The sequence below is a fragment of the Lipotes vexillifer genome, unplaced genomic scaffold, assembly GCF_000442215.2.
Source record: "Lipotes vexillifer unplaced genomic scaffold, Lipotes_vexillifer_v1.1 scaffold1242, whole genome shotgun sequence".
NCBI lineage: Eukaryota > Metazoa > Chordata > Mammalia > Artiodactyla > Lipotidae > Lipotes > Lipotes vexillifer.
In genome coordinates, this window is record NW_006793169.1 from 597609 (window position 1) to 611704 (window position 14096).

The 14096-nt window shown below is 40.7% G+C and overlaps 1 protein-coding gene across 4 annotated transcripts in view; it reads left to right on the top strand.

Moving 5' to 3' along the window:
- The window catches only part of ANKRD6 (ankyrin repeat domain 6), a 71301-nt gene that overhangs the window by 48621 nt on the left and 8584 nt on the right, over positions 1–14096 (top strand). For all 4 annotated transcript variants that reach the window (XM_007466255.1, XM_007466256.1, XM_007466257.1 and 1 more), the window contains 2 exons: positions 103–288; positions 750–902. In XM_007466255.1, the coding sequence (XP_007466317.1) occupies positions 103–288; positions 750–902 (339 nt within the window). The remainder of the gene's footprint in view (positions 1–102; positions 289–749; positions 903–14096) is intronic.

The window sequence follows — 14096 nt, forward strand, 5'->3', positions numbered from 1 at the left end:
TGCCGAGAGACTAGCAAGGCGGGCCAGACGGGAGCTGCTGGCTGGACATCAGGCTCGCAGATGTCACGGCGCTCAGGGTGGCTGTCGCCTTCTCTCCCACAGACATCAGCGTTTTCTGACCCCACCCCACCAGCAGACCAGCAGCCTGGACAGCAGAAGAGCTCGCACACTCACAGTCACCCTAAAAAGAGGCCCAGGCATCGCTGTTCACCCCCAGCTGCCCCCCATGAGTTCAGAGCATACCAGCTCTACACGCTGTACCGGGGCAAGGACGGCAAAGTGATGCAGGTACCTGCCGGGCCCTGTCAGGGCAGGACTGTAGGCCGTAAGCGAGGTGCCTGTGTAACCCTGTTGCTGGGGGCTAATGTCCACTTTCGGCGGTGACTACAGAAGGCATGAGCTTTGAAGATAAGCCAGCTGGCCCTCCCCACCTAACCTGTGCAGTACCCTCCTGCCACTTAGGCCTGGAGAGCACAGGGATGTTACAGAGCTCTCTGCACCATCCTTAGGTGACTGCATAGATAATCTTGAGGCCGGATAGTGAATAAAAGCAGCTTGAGGACTGGGACCGTATGTTACACTCTCTGAATCTTCTTAGCGTCTACGGAGGCAAGGCTTGGCCTGTCAGTCCAAAGTTACCACAGGGATGAGTCTTCTCCATCACGTGTGGTCCCCTGGTGTACTGACAGACACATATTTTCAGAAGGAACGAACGACTTGGATTGATTCCTTTTTGTCTTCCCTCTTAGGCACCAATAAATGGCTGTCGATGTGAACCCCTGATCAACAAGCTGGAGAATCAGTTGGAGGCAACTGTGGAGGAGATCAAAGCAGAGCTGGTGTCGGTTCAGGATAAGATGAACACGAAGCTGGGGCACATGGAGAATAAGACCCAGCACCAAGTAAGCGGTTGCCATCCTTCTCATGGCGTGGTGTCCTGGCAGAAAATGAAATCAGACCTCAGCACACCTTTCTGTTCTGCAGACTCTGCCCTGAGCATGTCGGGCAGGCTGTCGGGGAAAGAGACCTGTGATTTCTCTTTTTTTTCCTAATTTTATTTCTCTATACAGCAGGTTCTTATTAGTTACCTATTTTATACATGTTAGTGTATACACGTCAATCCCAATCTCCCAATTCATCCCACCACCACCCCACCCTCCTGCCGCTTTCCCCGCTTTGTGTCCATATGTTTGTTCTCTACATCTGTGTCTATTTCTGCCCTGCAAACTGGTTCATCTGTACCATTTTTCTATGTTCCACATACATGCGTTAATATACGGTATTTGTTTTGCTCTTTCTCATTTACTTCACTCTGTATGACAGTCTCTAGATCCATCCACGTCTCTACAAATGACCCAATTTCATTCCTTTTTATGGCTGAGTAATACTCCATTGTATATATGCACCACATCTTCTTTATCCATTCGTCTGTCGATGGTCATCTAGGTTGCATCCATGTCCTGGCTATCATAAACAGTGCTGCAACGGACATTGAGGTGCATGTGTCTTTTTGAATTATGGTTTTCTCTGGGTATATGCCCAGTAGTGGGATTGCTGGGTCATATGGTAATTCTATTTTCAGTTTTTTAAGGAACCTCCATACTGTTCTCCATAGTGGCTGTATCAATTTACATTCCCACCAACAGTGCAAGAGGGTTCCCTTTTCTCCACACCCTCTCCAGCATTTACTGTTTGTAGATTTTTTGAGGATGGACGTTCTGACTGGTGTGAGGTGATACCTCATTGTAGTTTGGATTTGCATTTCTCTAGTGACTAGTGATGTTGAGCATCCTTTCATGTGTTTGTTGGCAATCTGTATATCTTCTTTGGAGAAATATCTATTTAGGTCTTCTGCCCATTTTTGGATCGGGTTGTTTGTTTTTTTGATATTGAGCTGCATGAGCTGCTTGTATATTTTGGAGGTTAATCCATTGTCAGTTGTTTTGTTTGCAAATATTTTCTCCCATTCTGAAGGTTGTCTTTTCATCTTGTTTGTAGTTTCCTTTGCTGTGCAAAAACTTTTAAGTGTCATTAGGTCCCATTTGTTTATTTTTCTTTTTATTTCCATTACTCTAGGAGGTGGGTCAAAAAGGATCTTGCGGTGATTTATGTCATAGAGTGTTCTGCCTATGTCTTCCTCTAAGAATTTTATAGTATCTGACCTTACATTTAGGTCTTTAATCCATTTTGAGTTTATTTTTGTGTATGGTGTTAGGGAGTGTTCTAATTTCATTCTTTTACAAGTAGCTGTCCAGTTTTCCCAGCACCACTTATTGAAGAGACTGTCTTTTTTCCATTGTATATCCTTGCCTCCCTTGTCATAGATTAATTAACCATAGGTGCATGGGTTTATCTCTGGGCTTTCTATCCTGTTCCATTGATCTATATTTCTGTTTTTGTGCCAGTACCACATTGTCTTGATTACTGTATCTTTGTAGTATAGTCTGAAGTCAGGGAGTCTGACTCCTCCAGCTCCATTTTATTCCCTCGAGAACACTTTGGCTATTTGGGGTGTTTTGTGTCTCCATATAAATTTGAAGATTTTTTGTTCTAGTTCTGTAAAAAATGCCATTGGTAATTTGATAGGGATTGCATTGAATCTGTAGATTGCTCTCGGTAATATAGTCATTTTCACAATATTGATTCTTCCAATCCAAGGACATGGTATATCTCTCCATCTGTTTGTGTCATCTTTAATTCCTTTCATCAGTGTCTTATAGTTTTCTGCATACAGGTCTTTTTTCTCCCTAGATAGGTTTATTTCTAGGTATTCTAATCTTTTTGTTGCAGTGGTAAATGGGAGTGTTTCCTTAATTTTTTTTTCATGTTTTTCATCATTAGTGTATAGAAATGCAAGAGATTTCTGTGCATTAATTTTGTATCCTGCAACTTTACCAAATTCAATGATTAGCTCTAGTAGTTTTCTGGTGGCATCTTTAGGATTCTTTATGTATAGTATCATGTCATCTGCAAACAGTGACAGCTTTACTTCTTTTCCAATTTGTATTCCTTTTATTTCTTTTTCTTCTCTGATTGCTGTGGCTAGGACTTCCAAAACTATGTTCAATAATAGTGGTGAGAGTGGACATCCTTGTCTTGTTCCTGATCTTGGAGGAAATGCTTTCAGTTTTTCACCATTGAGGATGATGTTTGCCGTGGGTTTGTCATATATGGCCTTTGTTATGTTGAGGTAGGTTCCCTCTGTGCCCACTTTCTGTAGACTTTTTATCATAAATGGGTGTTGAATTTTGTCAAAAGCTTTTTCTGCCTCTGTTGAGATGATCATATGGTTTTTCTTCTTCAGTTTGTTAATATGGTGTATCACATTGATTTGCGTATATTGGAGAATCCTTGCATCCCTGGGATAAATCCCACTTGATCATGGTGTATGATCCTTTTAATGGGTTGTTGGATTCTGTTTGCTAGTGTTTTGTTGAGGATTTTTGCATCTATATTCATCAGTGATATTGGTCTGCAATTTTTTTTTTTTTTGTAGTATCTTTGTCTGGTTTTGGTATCAGGGTGATGGTGGCCTCATAGAATGAGTTTGAGAGTGTTTCTTCCTCTGCAAATTTTTGGAAGAGTTTGAGAAGGTTGGGTGCTGTTAGCTCTTCTCTAAATGTGTGATAGAATTCACCTGTGAAGCCATCTGGACCTGGACTTTTGTTTGTTGGAAGATTTTTAATCACAGTTTCAATTTCATGTAATTGGTCTGTTCGTATTTTCTGTTTCTTCCTGGTTCAGTCTTGGAAGGTTATACCTTTCTAAGAATTTGTCCATTTCTTCCAGGTTGTCCATTTTATTAACATAGAGTTGCTTGTAGTAGTCTCTTAGGATGCTTTGTATTTGTGTGGTATCTGTTGTAACTGCTCCTTTTTCATTTCTAATTCCATTGATTTGAGTCCTCTCCTTTTTTTTTTGATGAGTCTGGCTAATGGTTTATCAATTTTGTTCATCTTCTCAAAGAACCAGGTTTTAGTTTTATTGATCTTTGCTATTGTTTTCTTTGTTTCTGTTTCATTGATCTGATCTTTATGATTTCTTTCCTTCTGCTAACTTTGGGTTTTGTTTGTTCTTCTTTCTCTAGTTCCTTTAGGTGTAAGGTTAGATTGTTTATTTGAGATTTTTTTTGTTTCTTGAGGTAAGCTTATATTGCTATAAACTTCCCTCTTAGAGCTGCTTTTGCTGCATCCCATAGGTTTTGGATCATCGTGTTTTCATTGTCATTTGTCTCTAGGTATTTTTTAATTTCCTCTTTGATTTCTTCAGTGATCCGTTGGTTATTTAGTAATGTTTAGTGTCCTTGTGTTTGTGTTTTTTATGTTTTTGTCTGTAATTGATACTAATCTCACAGCGTTGTGGTCAGAAAAGATGCTTGATATGATTTCAGTTTTCTTAAACTTACTGAGGCTTGATTTGTGACCCTATATGCGATCTATGCTGGAGAATATTCCGTACGCACTTGAGAAGAAAGTGTAATCTGCTGTCTTTGGGCGGAATGTCCTATAAATATCAATTAAATCTATCTGGTCTATTGTGTCATTTAAAGCTTTTGTTTTCTTATTAATTTTCTGTTTGGATGATCTGTCCATTGGTGTAAATGAGGCATTAAAGTCCCCCACTATTATTGTGTTACTGTCGATTTCCTCTTTTATAGCTGTTAGCAGTTTCCTTATGTATTGAGGTGCTCCTATGTTGGGTGCATATATATTTGTAACTGTTATATCTTCTTCTTGGATTGATCCCTTGCTCATTATGTAGTGTCCTTCCTTGTCTCTTGTAACATTCCTTATTTTAAAGTTTATTTTATCTGTTATGAGTATTGCTACTCCAGCTTTCTTTTGATTTCCATTTGCATGGAATATCTTTTTCCATCCCCTCGCTTGCAGTCTGTATGTGTCCCTAGGTCTGAGGGGGTCTCTTGTAGACAGCACATATATGGGTCTTGTTTTTGTATCCATTCAGCGAGCCTGTGTCTTTTGGTTGGAGCATTTAATCCATTCATGTTTAAGGTAATTATTGCTATGTATGTTCCTATGACCATTTTCTTAATTGTTTTGAGTTTGTTTTTGTAGGTCCTTTTCTTCTCTTGTGTTTCCCACTTAGAGAAGTTCCTTTAGCATTTGTTGTAGAGCTGGTTTGGTGGTGCTGAATTCTCTTAGCTTTTGCTTGTGTGTAACACTTGATTTTTCCGTTGAATCTGAATGAGATGCTTTCTGGATAGGGTAATCTTGGTTGTAGGTTCTTCCCTTTCATCACTTTAAATATGTCATGCCACTCCCTTCAGGCTTGTAGAGTTTCTGCTGCGAAATCAGCTGTTAACCTTATGGGAGTTCCCTTGTATGTTATTTGTCATTTTTCCCTTGCTGCTTTCAATAAATTTTCTTTGTCTTTAATTTTTGCCAGTTTGATTACTATGTGTCTCGGCATGTTTCTCCTTGGGTTTATCCTGTATGGGACTCTCTGTGCTTCCTGGACTTGGATGGCTATTTCGTTTCCCACGTTAGGGAAGTTTTTGACTATAATCTCTTCAAATGTTTTCTCGTGTCCTTTCTCTCTCTCTCTTCTCCTTCTGGGACCCCTATAATGTGAATGTTGTTGTGTTTAATGTTGTCCCAGAGGTCCCTCAGGCTGTCTGCATTTCTTTTCATTCTTTATTCTTTATTCTGTTCTGCAGCAGTGAATTCCACCATTCTGTCTTCCAGGTCACTTATCCGTTCTTCTGCCTCAGTTCTTCTGCTATTGATTCCTTCTCGTGTATTTTTCATTTCAGTTATTGTATTGTTCATATCTGCTAAACATTTCTTGTATCTTCTTGATCTTTGCCTCCATTCTTTTTCTAAGGTCCTGCATCATCTTCACTGTCATTCTGAATTCTTTTTCTGGAAGATTGCCTATCTCGACTTCATTTAGGTGTTTTTCTGGGGTTTTATCTTGTTCCTTCATCTGATACATAGCCCTTTACCTCTTCATCTTGTCTGTCTTTCTGTGAATGTGGTTTTTGTTTCACAGGCTGCAGAATTGTAGTTCTTCTTGATTCTGTCTGCCCTCTGGTGGATGAGGCTATCTAAGAGGGTTGTGCACGTTTCCTGATGGGAGGGACTGGTGGTGGGTAGAGCTGGGTGTTGCTCTGATGGGCAGAGCTCAGTAAAACTTTAATCCACTTGTCTGCTGATGGGTAGGGTTGGGTTCCCTCCCTGTTGGTTGTTTGGCCTGAGGCGACCCAACACTGGAGCCTACCCGGGCTCTTTGGTGGGGCTTATGGTGGACTTTGGGAGGGCTCATGCCAAGGAGTACTTCCCAGAACTTCTGCTGCCAGTGTCCTTGTCCCTGTAGTGAGCCACAGCTATCCCCCGCCTCTGCAGGAGACCCTCCAACACTAGCAGGTTAGGTCTGGTTCAGTCTCCTATGGTGTCACTGCTCCTTCCCCTGGGTCCTTATGCACACACTAATTTGTGTGTGCCCTGCAAGAGTGGAGTCTCTGTTTCCCCCCCAGTCTTGTCAAAGTCCTGCAATCAAATCCCGCTAGCTTTCAAAGTCTGATTCTCTAGGAATTCCTCCTCCCATTGCCAGACCCCCAGGTTGGGAAGCCTGACGTGGGGCTCAGAACCTTCATTCCAGCGGGTGGACTTCTGTGGTGTAAGTGTTCTCCAGTTAGTGAGTCACCCACCCAGCAGTTATGGGACTTGATTTTATTGTGATTGCGCCCCTCCTACTGTCTCATTGTGGCTTCTCCTTTGTCTTTGGATGTGGGGTATCTTTTTGGTGAGTGCCAGTGTTTTCCTGTTGATGATTGTTCAGCAGTTAGTTGTGATTCTGCTGCTCTTGCAAGGGGGAGTGAGAGCAAGTCCTTCTACTCCGCCATCTTCCAGATGATGTGTGATTCCTTTAAAGGCATTGTCTTAACATTTTTTAGGAGTATGTTTAAATTGCTTCTGATTATAAAAATAACATATACCCATTATGGAGCACTTTTTAAAAATATGAAAACTAGGAAGGAAAATAAAATCACCTATAAGCCCACTATGATGAAAAAGCACTATTAATATTTGGGTTTATTTCCTTACAGTCTTTATGTCTGTGTGCTTTACACCCGTTTCCCACTGTACACTAAGGTAATATAAGCATGTCTGTCTTGTTTTATTTTTCCACCTTTATTTTGAAAGTTAGCATACATACAGAAAAGTTGAAATGATAGCGTAATGAATGCTTGTTCACTCGTCAGCTAGGTTCAACCAGTCTTTACTATGTTGCCACGTTTGCCTTGTCTCTCTCACACACTTTTTGTTCTCTGGCTGAACTGTTTGAGATTTAGCTGTAGACTCTCCTGACCCCTCAGCTCTAAGTACTCCAGAGCACATTGACTAAGAATGAAGATTTTGTCCTTTCTAACACAGTACCATTTTCACATCTGAGAAAATTAACACTAATTGCATAATATCCATCCATATTCAGATTTTCTCATTTCTCCCAAAATGTTTTTTTTTTCTTTTACTATTTTTTATTTTTGGCTGTGTCTTCATTGCTGCATGCAGGCTTTCTCTAGTTGTGGTGCGCAGGGGTTATTCTTCGTTGCGGAGCATGGGGTCTAGAGCGCAGGCTTAGTAGTTGTGGCTCACAGGCTTAGTTGCTCCGCGGCATGTGGGATCTTCCGGACCAGGGCTCGAACCCATGTGCCCTGCATTGGCAGGCAGATTCTTTTTTTTTTCTTTTTAAACATCTTTATTGGAGTATAATTGCTTTACAGTCGTGTGTTAGTTTCTGCTTTATAACAAAGTGAATCAGTTATACATATACATATGTTACCATATCTCTTCCCTCTTGCATCTCCCTCCCTCCCACCCTCCCTATCCCACCCCTATAGGTGGTCACAAACCACCTAGCTGACCTCCCTGTGCTATGCAGCTGCTTCCCAGTAGCAATCTGTTTTACATTTGGTAGTGTATATATCTCCACGCCACTCTCTCACTTTGTCACAGCTTACCTTTCCCCCTCCCCGTATCCTCAAGTCCATTCTCTAGTAGGTCTGTGTCTTTATTCCCATCTTACTCCTAGGTACTTCATGACCTTTTTTTTTCCCCTTAGATTACATATATATGTGTTAGCATACAGTATTTGTTTTTCTCTAGGTCCATCCACCTCACTACAAATAACTCAATTTCGTTTCTTTTCGTGGCTGAGTAATAGTCCATTGTACATACGCGCCACATCTTCTTTATCCATTCATCTGTTGATGGACACTTAGGTTGCTTCCATGTCCTAGCTATTGTAAATAGAGCTGCAGTGAACATTTTGGTACATGACTCTTTTTGAATTATGGATATCCCCATTAGTGGGATTGCTGGGTCATATGGTAATTCTATTTTTTTTGTTCGTTTGTTTGCGGTACGCGGGCCTCCCACTGTTGTGGCCTCTCCCGTTGCGGAGCACATGCTCTGGAAACACAGACGCAGCGGCCATGGCTTACAGGCCCAGCCACTCTGCGGCATGTGGGATCCTCCTGGACCAGGGCACGAACCTGTGTCCCCTGCATCAGCAGGCGGACTCTCAACCACTGCGCCACCAGGGAAGCCCTATATTTTGTCTTTTTGGGAATCTCCATACTGTTCTCCATAGTGGCTGTATGAATTTACATTCCCACCAACACTGCAAGAGTGTTCCCTTTTCTCCACACCCTCTCCAGCATTTACTGTTTGTAGATTTTTTGATGATGGCCATTCTGACTGGTGTGAGATGATATCTCGTTGTAGTTTTGATTTGCATTTCTCTACTGATTCATGATGTTGAGCATTGTTTCATGTGTGTGTTGGCAATCTGTATATCTTCTTTGGAGAAATGTCTGTTTAGGTCTTCTGCCCATTTTTGGATTGAGTTGGTTTTTTTGTTATTGAGCTGCATGAGCTGCTTGTAAATTTTGGAGATTAATCCTTTGTCAGTTGCTTCATTTGAAAATATTTTCTCCCATTCTGAGGGTTGTCTTTTGGTCTTGTTTATGGTTTCCTTTGCTCTGCAAAAGCTTTGAAGTTTCATTAGGTCCCATTTGTTTATTTTTGTTTTTATTTCCATTTCTCTAGGAGGTGGGTCAAATAGGATCTTGCTGTGATTTATGTCATAGAGTGTTCTGCCTGTTTTCCTCTAAGAGTTTGTAGGTGTCTTGCCTTACATTTTGGTCTTTAATCCATTTTGAGTTTATTTTTGTGTATGGTGTTAGGCAGTGTTCTAATTTCATACTTTTACATGTAGCTGTCCAATTTTCCCAACACCACTTATTGAAGAGGCTGTCTTTTCTCCATTGTATATTCTTGCCTCCTTTATCAAAGATAAGGTGTCCATATGTGTGTTGGTTTATGTCTGTGCTTGCTATCCTGTTCCATTGATCTGTATTTCTGTTTTTGTGCCAGTACCATACTGTCTTGATTACTGTAGCTTTGTAGTATAGTCTGAAGTCAGGGAGCCTGATTCTTCCAGCTCCATTTTTTGTTCTCAAGATTGCTTTGGCTATTCGGGGTCTTTTGTGTTTCAATACAAATTGTGAAATTATTTGTTCTAGTTCTGTGGAAAATGCTAGTGGTAGTTTGATAGGGATTGCACTTAATCTGTAGATTGCTTTGGGTAGTAGAGTCATTTTCACAATGTTGATTCTTCCAATCCAAGGACATGGTATATCTCTCCATCTATTTGTATCATCTTTAATTTCTTTCCTCAGTGTCTTATAATTTTCTGCATACAGGTCTTTTGTCTCCTTAGGTAGGTTTATTCCTAGATATTTGATTCTTTTTGTTGCAGTGGTAAATGGGAGTGTTTTCTTGATTTCACTTTCAGATTTTTCATCATTAGTGTATAGGAATGCCAGAGATTGCTGTGCATTAATTTTGTATCCTGCTACTTTACCAAATTCATTGATAAGCTCTAGTAGTTTTCTGGTAGCATCTTTAGGATTCTCTATGTATAGTATCATGTCATGTGCAAACAGTGACAGCTTTACTTGTTGTTTTCCGATTTGCATTCCTTTTATTTCCTTTTCTTCTCTGGTTGCTGTGGCTGGGACTTCCAAAAAACTATGTTGAATAAGAGTGGTGAGAGTGGGCAACCTTGTCTTGTTCCTGATCTTAGTGGCAATGGTTTCAGTTTTTTAACATTGAGGATGATGTTGGCTGTGTGTTTATCATATATGGCCTATATGGTGTTGAGGAAAGTTCTCTCTGTGCCTACTTTCTGCAGAGTTTTTATCATAAATGGGTGTTGAATTTTTCGAAAGCTTTCTCTGCATCTATTGAGATAATCTTATGATTTTTCTCCTTCATTTTGTTAATACGATGTATCACGTTGATTGATTTGCGTATATTGAGGAATCCTTGCATTCCTGGAATAAACCCCACTTGATCATGGTGTATGATCTTTTTAATGTGCTGTTGGATTCTGTTTGCTAGTATTGTGTTGAGGATATTTTTTTTTTTTTTTTTTTCTTGCGGTACGCGAGACTCTTAGTGTTGTGGCCTCTCCCGTTGTGGAGCACAGCCTCCTGACGCACAGGCTCAACAGCCATGGCTCACGGGCCCAGCTGCTCCATGGCATGTGGGATCTTCCTGGACTGGGGCACGAACCCATGTCCCCTGCATCAGCAGGAGGACTCTAAACCACTGTGCCACCAGGGAAGCCCTGTTGAGGATTTTTGCATCTATGTTCATCAGTGATATTTGCCTGTAGTTTTCTTTCTTTGTAACATCCTTGTCTGGTTTTGGTATCAGGGTGATGGTGGCCTCATAGAATGAGTTTGGGAGTGTTCCTCCCTCTGCTATATCTTGGAAGAGTTTGCGAAGGATAGGTGTTATCTCTTCTCTAAATGTTGATAGAATTCGCCTGTGAAGCCATTGGTCCTGGGCTTTTGTTTGTTGAAGATTTTTAATCACAGTTTCAATTTCAGTGCTTGTGATTGGTCTGTTCATATTTTCTATTTCTTCCTGATTCAGTCTTGGCAGGTTGTTCCTTTCTAAGAATTTGTCCATTTCTTCCAGGTTGTCCATTTTATTGGCATAGAGTTGCTTGTAGTAGTCTTTCATGATCTTTTGTATTTCTGCAGTGTCAGTTGTTACTTCTCCTTTTTCATTTATAATGCTATCAATTTCAGTCTTCTCCCTTTTTTTCTTGATGAGTCTGGCTAATGGTTTATCAATTTTGTTTATCTTCTCAAAGAGCCAGCTTTTAGTTTTATTGGTCTATGCTATCGTTTCATTACTTTTTCATTTATTTCTGGTCTGATCTTTATGATTTCTTTCCTTCTGCTAACTTTGGGGGTTTTTTTGTTCTTTTTTCTCTAATTGTTTTAGGTTCAAGGTTAGGTTGTCTATTCGAGATGTTTCCTGTTTCTTAAAATAGGATTGTATTGCTGTAAACTACCCTTTTACAACTGCTTTTGCTGCATCCCATAGGTTTTAGGTCATCGTGTTTTCATTGTCATTTGTTTCTAGGTATTTTTTGATTTCCTCTTTGATTTCTTCAGTGATCTCTTGGTTATTAAGTAGTGTATTGTTTAGCCTCCATGTGTTCATTTCTTTTTCTTCTGGTACGCGGGCCTCTCACTGTTGAGGCCTCTCCCATTGCGGAGCACAGGCTCTGGACCCGCAGGCTCAGCGGCCATGGCTCACGGGCCCAGCCGCTCTGCGGAATGTGGGATCTTCCTGGACCGGGGCATGAACCCACGTCCCCGGCATTGGTAGGCGGACTCTCAACCACTGCGCCACCAGGGAAGCCCCTGTTTGTATTTTTTACAGATGTTTTCCTGTAATTGATATCTAGTCTTACAGCGTTGTGGTTGGAAAAGATACTTGATATGATTTCAATTTTCTTAAATTTACCAAGGCTTGATTTGTGACCCAAGATATGATCTATCCTGGAGAATGTTCCATGAGCACTTGAGCAAAATGTGTATTCAGTTGCTTTTGGATGGGATGTCCTATAAATATCAGTTGAGTCCATCTTGTTTAATGTATCATTCAAAGCTTGTGTTTCCTTTTTTATTTTCATTTTGGATGAATGTGGAGTGTTAAAGACCCCTACTGTGATTGTGTTACTGTCGATTTCCCCTTTTATGGCTGTTAGTATTTTCCTTATGTATTGAGGTGCTCCTATGTTGGGTGCATAAATATTTACAATTGTTATATCTTCTTCTTGGATCGATCCCTTGATCATTATGTAGTGTCCTTCTTTGTCTCCTGTAATAGTCTTTATTTTAAAGTCTATTTTGTCTGATAAGAGAATTGCTACTTCAGCTTTCTTTTGATTTCCATTTGCATGGAATATCTTTTTCCGTCTCCTCATTTTCAGTCTGTATGTGTCCCTAGGTCTGAAGTGGGTCTCTTGTAGACAGCATATATATGGGTCTTGTTTTTGTATCCATTCAGCCAGTCTTTGTCTTTTGGTGGGAGCATTTAATCCATTTATATTTAAGATAATTATCAATATGTATGTTCCTATTCCCATTTTCTTAATTGTTTTGGGTTCGTTATCGTAGGTCTTTTCCTTCTCTTGTGTTTCTTGCCTAGAGAAGTTCCTTTAGCATTTGTTGTAAAGCTGGTTTGGTGGTGCTGAACTCTCTCAGCTTTTGCTTGTCTGTAAAGGTTTTAATTTCTCCATCAAATCTGAATGAGATCCTTGCTGGGTAGAGTAATCTTGCTTGTAGGTTTTTCTCCTTCATCACTTTAAATATGTCCTGCCAGTCCCTTCTGGCTTGCAGAGTTTCTGCTGAAAGATCAGCTGTTATCCTTATGGGGATTCCCTTGTGTGTTATTTATTGTTTTTCCCTTGCTGCTTTTAATATGTTTATTTTGTATTTGATTTTTGATAGTTTGATTAATATGTGTGTTGGTGTGTTTCTCCTTGGATTTCTCCTGTATGGGATTCTGTGTGCTTCCTGGACTTGATTAACTATTTTCTCTCCCATATTAGGGAAACTTTCAACTATAATCTCTTCAGGTATTTTCTCAGTCCCTTTCTTTTTCTCTTCTTCTTCAGGGACCCCGATAATTCGAATGTTGGTGCGTTTAATGTTGTCCCAGAGGTCTCTGAGACTGTCCTCAGTTCTTTTCATTCTTTTTTCTTTATTCTGCTTTGCAGTAGTTATTTCCTCTATTTTATCTTCCAGGTCACTTATCGGTTCTCCTGCCTCAGTTATTCTGCTATTGATCCATTCTAGAGTATTTTTAATTTGTTCATCATTGCTTGTTTCTTCTTTAGTTCTTTTAGGTCCTTGTTAAATGTTTCTTGCATTTTCTCTATTCTATTTCCAAGATTTTGGATCATCTTTACTATCATTATTCTGAATTCTTTTTCAGGTAGGCTGCCTATTTCCTCTTCATTTATTAAGTCTGGTGCGTTTTTACCTTGCTCCTTTATCTGCTGTGTGTTTTTCTGTCTTCTCATTTTGCTTATCTTACTGTGTTTGGGGTCTCCTTTTTGTAGGCTGCAGGTTCGTAGTTCCTTTTGTTTTTGGTGTCTGTCCCCAGTGGCTAAGGTTGGTTCAGTGGGTTGTGTAGGCTTCCTGGTGGAGGGGACTAGTGCCTGTGTTCTGGTGGATGAGGCTGGATCTTGTCTTTCTGGTGGGCAGGTCCACATCTGTTGGTGTGTTTTGGGGTGTCTGTGGCCCTATTATGATTTTAGGCAGCTTCTCTGCTAATGGATGGGGCGGTGTTCCTGTCATGCTAGTTGTTTGGTATATGGTGTCCAGCACTGTAGCTTGCTGGTCGTTGAGTGAAGCTGGGTCTTGGTGTTGAGATGGAGATCTCTGGGAGATTTTCGCCATTTGGTATTACGTGGAGCTGGGAGGTCTCTTGTGGACCCGTGTCCTGAAGTTGGCTCTCCCACCTCAGTGGCACTGCACTGACTCCTGGCTGGAGCACCGAGAGCCTTTCATCCATACGGCTCAGAATAAAAGGGGGAAAAAATAGAAAGAGGATAAAATAGAGTAAAATAAAATAAAGTTATTAAAATAAAAAATCATTATTAAGAAAAAAGTTTTTAGGGCTTCCCTGGTGGCGCAGTGGTTGAGAGTCCGCCTGCCGATTCAGGGGACGCGGGTTCGTGCCCCGGTCTGGGGGGGA